Consider the following 14,991-nt stretch of genomic DNA (forward strand, 5'->3'; position numbering starts at 1 on the left):
CACAACTTAATTTCTAGGACAGTGAAAGAAAATAGCAATTCAATGTTTATCTCATTAAAAAGAAGTCCCCTAAAGTGTCCAAAAGCCCAATACACTACGTGCACTTTTATATTCATTGTAGCACTATTTACGATAGCCAAAATCTGGGAAAAAAACAAGTGTCCAAGAACAAATAACTGGATAAAGAAACTATTATACATATACACAATGGAATACTACTTGTCAGTAAGAAAAGATAAAGTCATACAATTTGCTGATACATGGATGAATCTGGAGTGTATCATATTAAGTGAAGTTAGCCAGAGGGAAAGGAATAGACACAGAATGATTTCTCTCATATGTGGGATATAAAGAAACTTTGTAAGGGAACAACAAAGCCCAAAAGGCATTAAAAAGGAAGAGTCCTTCAGTAGGAAGCCTGTCACTGGGGTGGAGGTGCGGGAAATAAATCAGGAAAGGGAATACTAGGACAATGGTGGAGGAGAAAGTACCTATTCTAGAGGTAGTCTGGGGGGACAGGAGGGGAAACTGGGGACAATGGTGAAGACAGGTGGAGGGATTGGTTTTCGAACAGTATATCTAAAACATAATAATGAGTAACTTTGTCACTCTGTCATTCATGATGATGAAAATTATTTAAGAAGTTATAAATAAAATAACCTGAGTACATTTCAAACAGTATTACCTGAAACATTGCAAGCCTCTTCTATCATTCTCCATGCATGCTTACATCCATGTTCATCACTGAGACATCGCTCTCTTAAGTCTGAGCAATCAGTGGTGGGGGAAGTGCTTTCATTTTCCAAGAAGAGCCCCATAACTTGAATAGCAACAGTGGAAGAACAAAAAGAAAACAAGTTTGCAGCCTTCCAGTATGAGAGTGACTTATCTAATGTTGAAAATGATGGAAAATAAAATGCTTATAAATTCATTATTAAGTCTGGAATAAATCCTAATCTCCTCTCTAGGTATAGAGCTATATTTCTATATTTTTCCTATAAAATGTTCTTAAAATTAAATTTATCTCTTTCTTACTCTGTACAAATTTCTTAATTTACGTGAACTGTATTACGGATTTCACCACCAGGATCTCACCATTCATGATCATCGACGTAAAGAGAGGGGTTCGGCAGGGTGATACCATTTCACTGAAACTCCTCAGTGCCACCCTCGAGAACATCATGCAACAACTGGAATGGGAAGGATTGGGAGTGAAGATAGACAGTCAGCAACTACACCACCTCCACTTAGCTGATGACATCGTTCTAATAACACCAAATATCAGCCAATTGGCAAGAATGCTGGCTGACTTCAACCAGGAGTGTGGAAAGGTCGAATTGCAGCTGAATCTCAGGAAGACAAGGTTCATGAAAAATGGACTAGTTCCTGATGTTCCATTCACCCTAAATGGAACGAACATCTCCGAATGCAGCAATTATGTGTACCTAGGTGAGAACTCAACATGACAAACGACCTGGCAGAACTGTGCAGGAGGAAGAGAGCAGCGTGGAATGCCTTCAAGAGCATCAAAGATGTGGTTAAAAAGATAAAGAACTCTACTACAAAGCGGTAACAATTTAAACGGCATGGTACTGGAACAAAGGCAGAGCTGAAGACCAATGGAACAGGGTGGAATATCCCTACACACAACCTCAAATGTATGATAATCTAATTTTTATAAGGGAGCAAGAGATGTGAAGTGGAGCAAGGAAAGCCTCTTTAACAAATGGTGCTGGCACAACTGGACAACCACATGTAAAAGAATAGGCTTAGACCTCGACCTGACACCATACACAAAAGTCAGATCAAAATGGATTAAAGACCTCAACATCAGACAACAAACCATAAGGTACATGGAAGACAAGGTCGGCAAAACCCTCCACGATATTGAAGATAAAGGTATCTTCAAAGATGACATGCAACTGGCCAACCAAGTGGAAACAGAGATCAACAAATGGGACTCATTAAACTAAAAAGCTTCTGCACCGCAAAAGATACAGTGACCAAAATACAAAGACTATCTACAGAATGGGAAAGGATATTTACACAATACCCATCAGATAAGGGGTTGATATCAATGGTATATAAAACACTGGTTGAACTCTACAAAAAGAAAACATCCAACCCCATCAAAAAATGGGGCGAAGAAATGAACAGAAACTTTCCCAAGGAAGAGATACGAATGGCCAAAAGGCACATGAAAAAGTGCTCTACATCACTAATCATCAGAGAGATGCAGATCAAAACAACCATGAGATACCACCTCACACCACAGAGACTAGCACACATCCAAAAGAACAAAAGCAACCACTGTTGGAGAGGATGTGGGGAGAAAGGGACCCTTCTACACTGCTGGTGGGAATGCCAACTAGTTCAGCCCTTTTGGAAAACAATATGGACGATTCTCAAAAAACTAGAGGTTGAGCTCTCATTTGATCCAGCAATACTACTGCTGGGAATATATCCCAGAGGAGCAAAAAAAAGTATAGTCGAAATGACATCTGCACTTATATGTTCATCGCAGCACTGTTTACAATAGCCAGAATCTGGAAAAAACCCGAGTGCCCTAGAACAGATGACTGGTTGAAGAGACTTTGGTACATCTATACAATGGAATACTATGCAGCTGTTAGAAAAAATTAGGTCATGAAGTTTGCATATAAGTGGATCAGCACGGAAAGTGTCATGCTAAGTGAAATGAGTCAGAAAGAGAGAGATAGACATAGAAAGATTGCACTCATCTGTGGAATATAGAATAATAGACTAGGAGTCTAACACCCAAGAATAGTAGAAATAAGTACCAGGAGGTTGTCTCCATGGCTTGGAGGCTGGTCTCTCATTCTAGGCAACTCAGAGAAGGGAACACCGAGTAAAATGTGGTTGGAGGTCATGCGGGGGAAGGGTGACACGTGCCGAATGTAGACTAGAGACTGAACACAATGGCCACTCAACACCTATATTGAAAACCACAACACCTAATCAGAGAGAGAGAACAAAAGGAAATACCCTGACATAGTGGCAGTGTGGGGTGGGGGGAAACGGGACTGGGGAGGGTGGGAGGGATGCTGGGTTTATTTGTGGTGGAGAATGGGCACTGGTGAAGGGATGGGTTCTCGAACTTTGCATGGGGGAAACATGAGTACAAAAATGTATAAATCTGTAACTGTACCCTCACGGTGATTCACTAATTAAAAAGTTAAAAAATAATAAAAATAAATAAATAAAAAAAGAAGATGAAGAACCTCCGGCTCTGAGGACATATATTTTACTCCACTGTTCTTCCTGCACTCACACAAACCTCATAGAGCAGAGTCCTACAAAAACAGGATGCGAATGCTATTCGGGGCTCCCAAAAGAGGATTTGAAAGAGCTATACTTGGAGTATCACGTTTCACTCAAGAGAGAGAAGGAATCTGGAGTTCCAACCTCCATTGAGGATGGAGAATCAGGGATGCTGTCTCATTTGCCAAGGTGTCTAAAATCAGATGGGCCAGACATGTAATGCATTTAGAGATGACTGCTGGACTAGAGCTGTTACTGGCTGGATTCCACGGGATGTCAAAAGACCGCGTGGCCGCCCACCTACGAGATGGTCAGACTTCTTCATCAAGACCCTAAATGAATGGTTTGAGGCTCTTCATGTTCCTGGGGTGAGCAGACACCATTGGGCTATACTAGCACACAACAGGGATGAATGGAGGCATTACTGGTGCCCTCTCAAGCAAATTGATGAACAGGGATGACAAGTGAAACAAGTGATATTAATTTCTTAACTTATAATTCATTTTTATGATTTACACTGCTAAAACTGCTCTTAAAATGCAATAATAAACTCTATCATCAATTTACATCTTGTTTTTTCTGTTTATTTTAACGAATCACCATGAGGTATAGTTACAGACTTACAAACTTTCGTGCTTACATTTCAGTCATACAATGATCGGTATCCATCCCTCCACCAGTGCTTGTTCTCCACCACCAATGTTTCCAAGTATCCCTCCCATCACCCCCATCCAATCCCACCCCTATGGCTGGCACATCCCCTTTTACTCTCTCTTTCCTTTAGGGTGTTGTGGTCTGCAATGTAAGTATTAAGTGGTAATCATATTTGGTCTACAGTCTACTTTCAGCACAAATCTCCCATATGGAGTGGGTCCTCCAAGCATCCTTTACTTGGTGGTCCCTTCTCTATCTGAGCTGCCTTCCTTCCCCACCCCTCCCCACCCCCGCATGTGAGGCCAACTTTCAAGCCGTGGAGCAATTGTCCGGGTCCTTATCTCTACTATCCTTAGGTGTCTAACATCAATTTACATCTTAAGACTTCATTTCGTCTATTTTTGTAGGAAGGCATATTTTTTTCCATTTTGTTCTAGAAACTTCCTTTGACAACCTCCCCTTCTAGTTCTCTCAATATCTACCCACTTGATTCTTCCTGAACACAGAATCTTTCTCACGATCCTTTAAATATTTCATTAAAATTATGGTTTTGCCTAGGTTCTGTTCCCAGACCTTCCTCATTTTCTGTGGGCGTTTCCAGCTAATATATTGTTTTAACTAGAATCTCTAGGATAGGAGACAAAGCTATTATAAGGTAGATAGAATGCTTGCCTTACATTTGATTGACCTGAGTTGGATTCCCAGCATCCTAAATGTCCGCCTCAGTCTGCCTGGAGTGATCCCTGAACATAGAGTCAGGAGTGAGCCCTGAGCATAGCTTGGGATGGCACAAAAATAAAATAATATAATCTCTAGGATAATGACTCTAATATCTATAACTCAATCATATTGCTTACAATGGTACCAATAGTCTTCTCTTGAGTATTTTCTCTTAAAACTTTCTCTTAGACAACCTTCTCTTCAAGTTCTCATAATTTTTATCCACTTTACTCTTTCTGAACACAGGATTTTTCTGATGATCCTTTTTAGACTCTTTTGTTAAAATTGGGCTGGACTATAGCACAGCCGGAAGGTCATTTGCCTTGCATGCCGCTGACCCGGGTTTGATTCCTCCACCCCTCTCAGAGAACCTAGCAAGCTACCGAGAGCATCTCGTTCACACCTCAAAGCTTGGCAAGCTACCCTTGGCATATTTGATATGCCAAAAACAGTAACAACAAGTCATAAAATGGAGACGATACTGGTACCCACTCTAGCAAACTGATAAGCAATGGGATGACAGTGATACAGTGACAGTGTTAAAATTATGTTTTTCTTAGGTTCTGTCATCAGACCTTTCTCATTCTCTGTGGACAATTCCAGGTAATATTCTGGAAATATTCTAAGTTCTAAGAAAAATATTCTAAGAAAAGTTCTAAGAAAAGTTCTAAGAAATATTCTAAGTTCTAAGAAAAATTTCTCAGATAACTCTCATATCCATAATTAGTCCTATTATCTACAATACCTCAATTACAGATGCTAACAATTATCTTGAATAATTCCAAAGTTTACAATTATAGTACATTTGTAATTAAAGTAATATCTTTAATATTGCCTTCGCCATCAGTATTCCTTAGTGTAGTACATTTCCACACCGAAAATTCTACTAGTCACATGGGCAGCCAAAGGAGACCCTTGGCTTCCTCTCCCATCCTCAACTTCATTGTCTCAGATCTATTCAAGAATAGCTCATCACCTCCTTTTAAATATTTGAGAAATGTATTCATTAATCAAGTCTTATTTAATTAAGACTTTATACCTCTCCATCTGCCTACTGTACCATTTTGTGTCTTATTATTTTTATGTTTAATTCTTTGAGAGGGTTCTCATAGGATTGTTCTCATATTTCTTATCATGTGCAATGTGGAAGATCACTATCATTCATAGCTTCCCAAATAGTTCGTTCTGTCTTACCTCTGAGGATTTCCTATTTCACTTTTCCTCTGAAATAACCTCATAATGTCCTTGAAGACCAAATATAATCATTACCTAGATTATGGGAATATTCTCTGTAATCAGTATTTCCACCTTCTACAATAAACTCAATCTAAATGGAAACTAAATATCCTCATTAGTTTCTTTACAATATTGGAAATATCAACTATAAAACATACTGATATCTATAGCACAAGTTCATATATGTATACTTAACAAAGCATTTTGTATACTTTGTTAAGCATACACAAGTATACTTAAGTATATAATTAAGTATTAATACTTAACAAAATAAATACTTTTTAGATATTTTAGATATTTTTAGATATTTTACTTCAGGTTGAATAGAAAAGATCTAGACATCTTTTAAAAATACCAAGAAAGTAGGATCATTTATTTTGTATGTTATATAAATTAACTAAATTCAGCAAGCATATAATTAATGAACTCATAGGAATATATTGAAATGATGATTTTTAGAAGATTACAGTTATTTATTGAGAAACCTAAAGCACAGTACTAGAACCAAGTTATTTAAGTCTTATTTTTTTTATGCTTTGGAGTTCTCAGGGTAGTGCTCAGGGGTTATTCAAGGCTCTGTGCCCAGGGATCAAGGTTGGAAATGCTCAAGAAATTATAGGTCAAGCTATGATTGAACTGGGGCCAGCTGTGTGCAAGATGAGCACCCTATCCCCTGCCCTGCACCTCTTGCCCTTAAATTCTTTATTTTTGTGAAGAGGGGTGGGCCATACCCTGTTGTGCTCAGGCTTAGTCCTGGTTCTGCAGTCAAGAATCCTGCTTGGAGGTGCGTGGGTGAAATATGTGCGGACTGGGAATGAACCCTGGTCACTTACGTGCAAACCAAGAACCCTCCCCACCAACCATCTCTCTGTCCATTGGCCTTTTACATTTTTAGAAAGATGATGTCAGTTATGATCACTTTAACAATGTAGAGCTAGAGACTTCAGGTTAAGCCTTGAAGCTTTTCTTGATCTTACCTCATTCAGAAAACTCTTTTTTAAAGGAAACTTAAAAAAAAACTGATTGGAGTGAATTAATTATTTACTGGGTCACTGCCTACATTTACAGATTATGTCCATGGTTAGGATTTGGCTGCGTTTTTCTTGTTGAGGGCTGATGTGGAAATTGACAGATCGATTTCTGTCTCTTCACATGTGCCTGGGCAACCTCATCTAGCCAAGCTCTGTTGGCAAGCTCAGAGAGAGACAAAGAAGCTTTAATTCTAAAACAAGTTAATTTAATTCTAAAACAAAGCTACTGAAAGACTCAGAAGTAGAGATTTTATATTAGATATACAACTTATAAACCATTAAAATTAGATTTGCTATTGATAATTGCACCAGAAAACTTATATGTGATAGTTTTCCTAAATAACCAAAACCTTCATTAGTATTAAAAAATGTGCATTGAATTTTTAAAAAATACCTAATCTTATCTCAGTTTATGATTATTTATTAATTATACATAAAGATATGTTTATTTTTCACTTTATTTTAAAATTTTAGGTTAAATTTTTTATTGATAAAACATTATTACACATAATTTTCTGCCCCTTCTCATTCAAATGAAGTAACAAATCAAATTAGGAAAATTATTTCAATGATAAAAATTCTCTGGCTTTCTAAAATTTATTCATTGCTGACTATAACAGGTAGTTATGTATTTAACCTCAGAGTTTTAAAAGTTCTCTTAGAAACAGAAACCCTCCCAAGCAGTTTCTATGAGGCTCACATCTCCCTAATAACAAAAGCAAACAAGGACACCACAAAAAAAGAAAACTACAGGCCAATATCCCTGATGAACACAGATGCGAAGATTCTCAACCAAATATTAGCAAACAGAATTCAACATCTCATCAAAAAGATCATATACCACGACCAAGTGGGATTCATCCCAGGGATGCAAGGACGGTTTAACATTTGGAAATCAATCAACATAATCCATCATATCAACAAAAGAAAAGATAAAAATCACATAATCATATCAATAGATGCAGAGAAAGCATTTTACAAGATCCAGCACCCGTTTAGGATGAAAACTCTCGCCAAAATGGGTATAGAAGGGACCTTCCTCAATATAGTAAAAACCATCTACCACAAGCCTATGGCAAGCATCATCCTCAATGGGGAAAAACTAAGACCCTTCCCTCTGAGAACAGGGACAAGACAAGGATGCCCACTCTCTCCTCTTCTGTTCAATATAGTACTGGAAGTACTTGCAATAGCGATTAGGCAAGAAAAAGATATTAAGGGCATTCAGGTAGGAAAGGAAGAAATCAAGCTCTCACCATTCGCTGATGATATGATATTATACTTAGAAAACCCTAAAACCTCTACCAAGAAACTCCTAGAAACAATAGACTCGTATAGTAAAGTTGCAGACTATAAAATAAATACCCAAAAGTCCATGGCTTTCTTATATGCAAATAGTGAGAGAGAAGAAAGCGACATGATAAAAGCTAGCCCGTTCACAATTGTGCCTCAAAAAATCAAATACCTCAGAATCAACTTAACTAAGGAGGTAAAGAACTTGTATAATGAAAACTACAAAACGCTACTTCAGGAAATAAAAGAAGACACGAGGAAATGGAAAAATATCCCCTGCTCATGGATTGGAAGAATTAATATTGTCAAAATGGCAATTCTCCCCAAAGCATTGTACAAATTCAATGCAATCCCTATAGGGATACCCTTGTCATTCTTCAAAGAAATGGAGCAAGCGCTCCTGAAATTCATATGGAACAATAAGCCCCCACAAATAGCTAAAGCAATACTTGGGAAAAAGAAAATGGGAGGAATCAACCTCCCCAACTTCCAACTCTAATTAACAAAGCGGTAGTCATTAAGACAGCTTAGTACTGGAACAAAGGCAGAGCTGAAGACCAATGGAACAGGGTTGAATACTCTGACATATCCCCCCAAATATATGACCACCTAATCTTTGATAAGGGAGCAAAAAAGGCAAAGTGGAGCAAGGAAAGCATGTTTAACAAATTGTGCTGGCAAAACTGGACAGCTACGTGCAAAAAAGTGGGCTTAGACCTCCTATCACCCTGTACAAAAGTCAGATCAAAATGAATTAAAGACCTCAACATCAGACCAGAATCCCTAAGGTACATTGAAGACAAGGTCGGCAAAACCCTCCACGACATTGAAGCCAAAGTTATCTTCAAAGTTGACACGCCACTGGCCAAGCAAGTGAAAACAGAGATAAATAAATGGGACTATCTCAAACTAAGAAGCTTCTGCACCTCAAGAGAAACAGTGAACAAAATACAAAGACAATCTACAGAGTGGGAAAGGATATTTACGCAGTACCCATCCGATAAAGGGTTGATAACAAGGATATACAATGCACTGGTTGAACTCCACAAGAAGAAAACTGCCAACCCGATCAAAAAATGGGGTGATGAAATGAACAGAAACTTTCCCAAAGAAGAAATTCGAATGGCTCAGAGGCACATGAGAAAATGTTCCACATCACTAATCATCAGGGAAATCCAGATCAAAACAACCATGAGATATCATCTCACACCACAGAGACTGGCCCACATCCCAAAAAACAAAAACAACCGGTGTTGGCGTGGATGCTGGGAGAAAGGGACTCTTCTTCACTGCTGGTGGGAATGCCGACTGGTTCAGCCCTTTTGGAAAACAATATGGACGATTCTCAAAAAATTAGAAATTGAGCTTCCATTTGACCCAGCAATACCACTCCTGGGAATATATCCCAGAGAGGCAAAAAGATATAGTAGAGATGACATCTACATTTCTATGTTCATTGCAGCACTGTTTACAATAGCCACAATATGGAAAAAACCAGAGTGCCCAAAAAACAGATGACTGGTTAAAGAAACTCTGGTACATCTACACAATGGAATACTATGTAGCTGTCAGAAAACATGAAGTCATGAAATTTGCATATAAATGGATCAACATGGAAAGTATCATGTTGAGTGAAATGAGTCAGAAAGAAAGAGACAGACATAGAAAGATTGCACTCATATGTGGAATATAATGTAACTGAGAAGTACAAGTTGGCAATGATGCAACTTCTGGCAGATATCTCTCTGGACTTAGTTACTAAAATACAGAAACCCAAAACCAAGAGACCACTAAGTGTGGTCACTCGACCTCATACCTCTTCATCCTCAGCAACAGAAAACAAATTATCTAATGCTTCCTTTTCAGCAGGTCTGACTTTAGGGGAGAGACTCTCCAAACAATAATAGTGAATTTTGTTGAAATAGTGAATGCAATCAAAGTGAAAGTAAAGTGAAATTTATTAGTTACACAGGTGGGTGGGCTAAGGGTGGGGGGGCTAGGGGCATGGGGGGTTACGGGTGTGGGGGTGCGGGGTGGAGCTATACTGGGATTCTTGGTGGTGGAATATGTGCACTGGTGAAGGGATGGGTATTCGAGCATTGTATAACTGAGATTTAAACCTGAAAACTTTGCAACTTTCCACATGGTGACTCAATAAAAAAATTAAAATAAAAAAATAAATAAATAAAAAAATAAAAGTTCTCTTAGAATGTTTAGAGGAAATATGTACTATTTTTAAATAAAATTGATGGAGAATATTGTTCATTCTATCACTCTTTTCAAAGATAGACATTGAGTTGGATGGTGCAGTAGGTAAAGTGCTTGCCTTACAGGCAACCAACATGGGTTTGATACCTAGTACCACATATTTTCCCCTGACTACTGCCAGGAGTGGTACCTTCAGCACAGATCCAGGAGTACTGAGTACCATGGGAAGCAGCACCCCTTCCAGCACCCTCCCTAAAAAATACAAAGATAAAAAGATACGTAGACTTCACTTCTGTGTTTTAAAAATCTCTATGTCCCACATTGTTTTTTTATTATTGAGCTCTCTGCTTCAAAATGTCTATTTAGATGAGGCTAAAGAATTGTTATAAGAATGCACTGTTGGAAATATTGGTTCTATTATGAAATAGCGCAAATATGGTGCTACCAGTCTTAGTTTCTTCATAAAATTTAGTATTAAGGCTTATTTAGCAGCAAAAGATAAAGATGATAGACCATTGTTCCTATTTCAATAAGATCAAAATGAGGTTGCAGTGAATTTTTTGTGTCTTATAATATTGTTGTCTGAGCTGTTAAAAACTGTATCCTAGATTTCTCTTTGTAATACTGACTAGAAATTAAGAAATGCTACTTTTAAATGTGATAAAAATAACAAGGAACACAATTTTGGGATACTAAATTATATATATTTATTTTCTTCTTGTCTGAATTTTCCTTGATTTTATTTTCTCTTCAGATACATTTACTAGAATGTGGAATAATGTTTTATTGCTCACAATTAGGTTCTAATTAATCTACATTCTATAACATAGAGTAAGCCTAAAGTACACTAGCTTTGCTAGAATGACTTGCTTGTTAATATTTACTTTCAGTCTACAACTATGATAAATTTAATTTATGAATTCTACTAAATGCTAAAGGAAGTATTCTGAATTGTCCATTACTGCATATATCAAGTAATCTTAATGGATCTGACTTTATGTATATAGTTTCCCTGACATCTGATAGTAAGTTCATAGTGCCCAATTCAAGAGGGTTAAGTTTACACCTTGGTTACAAAACTAACTGAAAGTGCAACATTTAATGTGGTGATAAGTTGTTCTACTCTACTAATGGCCCTTACTTAAACAAATATTACCACATTAAAGTAAAGGAACTGAGTTATTTAAATGAATTCTATGTTAACATAATTAAAAATAATTTTAAGTGGTCAAACTAAAGCTGATAACTAGGTTCTGTAAGGTTCCATTTCTAAAAGATTCATATACATTTGAATTTCATAGGCCCTAATAAATAATTCAAAGCAATTGGATTCTTCCATAGAACAAAGCAGAGGTAACTTGAGTAATTAATGCAACTTTTACAATGTTCATTTCATTTAAAAATAAGTCAACTTAGTGTGTACTTTTTCAAAATAATAAACATGTTAAACATAAATTTGCAGTAGCAATATTTCATATTGTATGACCCTATTAGCTTAATCAGCAATGTTATCTCAAGAGCACAGCATTTAGTTCAAGAAGAATTGATGTTCCTATGAATCCAAATAAATCATAAGAACAGATTACTTACCCAGAAAGATGAAAGCTATCATGGCAGAGATCTTAGGGTTGTTTCTCTGGAAGAAAGGCAGGTATTTACTCCTTCAAAGGAACTGGCCCGAAGAAGGTTTCAGCTCCTGTTCTTGCTTCCTAAAATCATTACTTATTCAAGTCATTTTCCTACGTTACCATTTCCTCACCATCTTTCCTGCTGTAAACTTTCCTAATTAGATATAAATTCAATTCTTTTCTCCTGAGTGTACTTATCACAGATATTATATGTCCAAAAATGCCCGCAAGCCAGATTTTTAGAAATAACACATATTTGGCATTTCACGAGAAAGTGCTGTTTTTTTATTCTCAGCTAGAACAGTAAACTGTGTAAAATAGTCCCAACTAGAATCCCCAACTTTTCTAGCCACTTGAACATGCTCCACTTCTAGTTCAATAATTGACCTTACTAGGAAAATTTTATGCCATTTGGAACATGGAGGGAAAATATATAAGCAACTTAGGAAGATTCATGGGGACTTGAGTTCCACCCTAAACTGGTATACTTCGTTTTCCCAAAAAAGAATTGTCCTTTAGATGTACCACAAATTCCACCACCCTAAAATGTTGGTCCTTTCAAGGGTTGGAGAGATAGAGGTAAGGCACTTAATCTGCCCATGACTGGCTCAGGTGCTACCTCCAGCACCCCATACAGTTGCCTGAGCACTGTCAAGTGATCCTTGAGCACGGAGCCAGGAGTAAGCCCTGAATATAACCAGGTGTATATCCAAAACCAAACAAATAATAGGAATGAAGGGTTGGCCCTTTCAGTGACCACACTCAAACCCTATGAATACAAAGACTCTATACATTGCTCTTTATGGTGCTGCAAAAATGCTCTGTTCCACAGGAAAGATCATCCTCACTTACGGAGGTCTGAATATTTGTGGCATCTGCCCCCACAAATTTATAATTCTAGACCTCAAATATTAAATAATGATATTATCATGTAAAGCTCTTGGAAGAAGCTTAACTAGTGTGGGTGGAACTTTCAAGAATCTAATCTTATAAAAGAGGGTGAAGAGAGATCCCCCAGCCCTCCTTCCATTTGGTCCCGACACAGGATGCTGGGTAAGAGTCAGAAAGATGCCCCAGCGAATTCTGACAGTGCTGACACCTGCACTTTAGAGTCCCAGCCTCCAGAACAACGGGAAATAAATTTGTTTTGCATATAAGCTGGCCAATCTCTGGTATTTTAATAAAGGAATCTGAATGAATTAGAGATCTATCCTCAGCTTGTTTTGCTTTGTATTCATGATTGTATATTAAACACATACAAGAGCTTTACATAGCAACTGAATACCAGCATATTACACCCATCGATTTAATAATTCACAAAATAATAATGCCATCAAATCAATTATTTCCTTTCAAAGGAACTGAGACATTAAACTTGTATTATAACCGTTTCTAAAATAACCTTTTTCTTTTATTTAAGCCAGCAAAAATGACTAAAACTTGAGATTTGTTGGCCTAATCATGAAACAGCTGAGAGATCCGATTTCAGGATTTGAAGCCTCGGAGGTCTGTCCTTCTGCTTCTCCTCACTCTGCTACTGTACACTCTCCCAAAACACTTATCACAATCCCCCCCCCCCCCCATGCAGCCCTCGCTGCTTCTTTTGTGGCTGTTCCTTCCATTAGGTGGGAAGACAGTCAAGCTCAGGCATGCATCCCCGTGTCTCTTCAAAGCCAGTGTCTCAGGGCGGTAATCTTGCCATATGGAACTTATTCTACTTGATGTCCAGTGTCATCGATGGAGGCGGCCAAGAGAACTGAGGGTAGGGGAGGAAAGCCACGTGGATAAAGCATGGGAACGGGGTCTGATGGGGAGACTGGGGGAAGGCAGCATGCTCGGTGAACTGCTTAATGTTAAATTGATCAAGTAGTACATTACGAAAGAGAAACGGAGTGCACCATTTCCTGTCAAGTGGAGGCACAGTAGTTATAATGTTCAAAACTGCAGCGATGCTGACCTTTACCGTGCAGGGACAGCCGCTGGGCCCTCATGAGGGCCGGGCTGGCAGGACTGGGGAGCGCCGTGGCCGAACCTGCTTCTCCCCAAAGAGCAGGCAGCGGCTGCATCGCTGCCTACAAGAGAACGTCTCCAATGCTTCTGTGTCATTGATAGCCCAAAGACTTCGTCCTGTGATATTTTTTAGGTGAAGTCAAATAGTTGATTGAGGGAGGATAGTAAACCTAAGGAGAATGTGGGACCGTAGAGAGAAAGGAGAAACACCAAAGCAAAGGAAACTTATGCTCTAAAGAACATAAGACACCCGCAGGGCGGAGTGCTATCGGGAAAACTCATGCACCACCGTGGAGACACGGCTGATCCAGAATGAAGGGCGCCTCCTCTAAACATTTCTGTTCCTGCTGTTTTGGGCACAACAGCCGCCAGTACTAGGGCTTAGTCCTAGTTCTGTGTTCAGGGATCACTACTAGCTCGACTCAGGGTCCAAACCGGGTTCTGAGGAATGAACCCAGGTCAGCCAGGTGCAGGGCCAGCACCTTACTCACTGTAATATCCTCTGATCCCTGACCTGACGAATTTTAAAGCACATATATTTTTAAAAGGTTTATAAGTAAAATTATCCTATACATTTGACATTCTAGAAATATTTTAGCAAATTTGTGATAAAGTACTTGCAAAAACATAATACTTTGTTGAGAATAAACATTGAGATGCAAGAGAATAATATATGATTTCAATATTGCAATGCTAACTTGGTAATGTTTTCCATAAACACAGTGCCATATAAAATATCTGTGAGTTCTATTTGTGACAGACAGCATATGAAATATTTAATTTCAATCAAAGTTCAGTAAATTATAAAACATAATCTGCCCCAAGTGAAATCATAGTTGACTCAGATTAATAAACTTTAATCTAATGTCAACAAAAATAATACTTTCAGTTCAATTATGTACTCCAATGAAAAACAGTTACTGATTCAT

General features: G+C 38.1%; 1 protein-coding gene across 1 annotated transcript in view; it reads right to left on the minus strand.

Annotated features, from left to right (window-relative positions):
* Nucleotides 1-14,118, minus strand: part of GFRAL (GDNF family receptor alpha like) — a 61,154-nt gene extending 47,036 nt beyond the window's left edge. Inside the window, exons 1-2 of the mRNA XM_055121305.1 lie at nucleotides 14,016-14,118; nucleotides 686-820 (exon numbers count right to left, since the gene is read on the minus strand). Of these exons, the coding sequence (XP_054977280.1) occupies nucleotides 686-820; nucleotides 14,016-14,118 (238 nt within the window). The remainder of the gene's footprint in view (nucleotides 1-685; nucleotides 821-14,015) is intronic.
* Between the last annotated feature and the right edge of the window lie 873 nt (nucleotides 14,119-14,991).

Source organism: Sorex araneus, chromosome X (assembly GCF_027595985.1).
Source record: "Sorex araneus isolate mSorAra2 chromosome X, mSorAra2.pri, whole genome shotgun sequence".
Classification (NCBI taxonomy): Eukaryota; Metazoa; Chordata; class Mammalia; order Eulipotyphla; family Soricidae; genus Sorex; species Sorex araneus.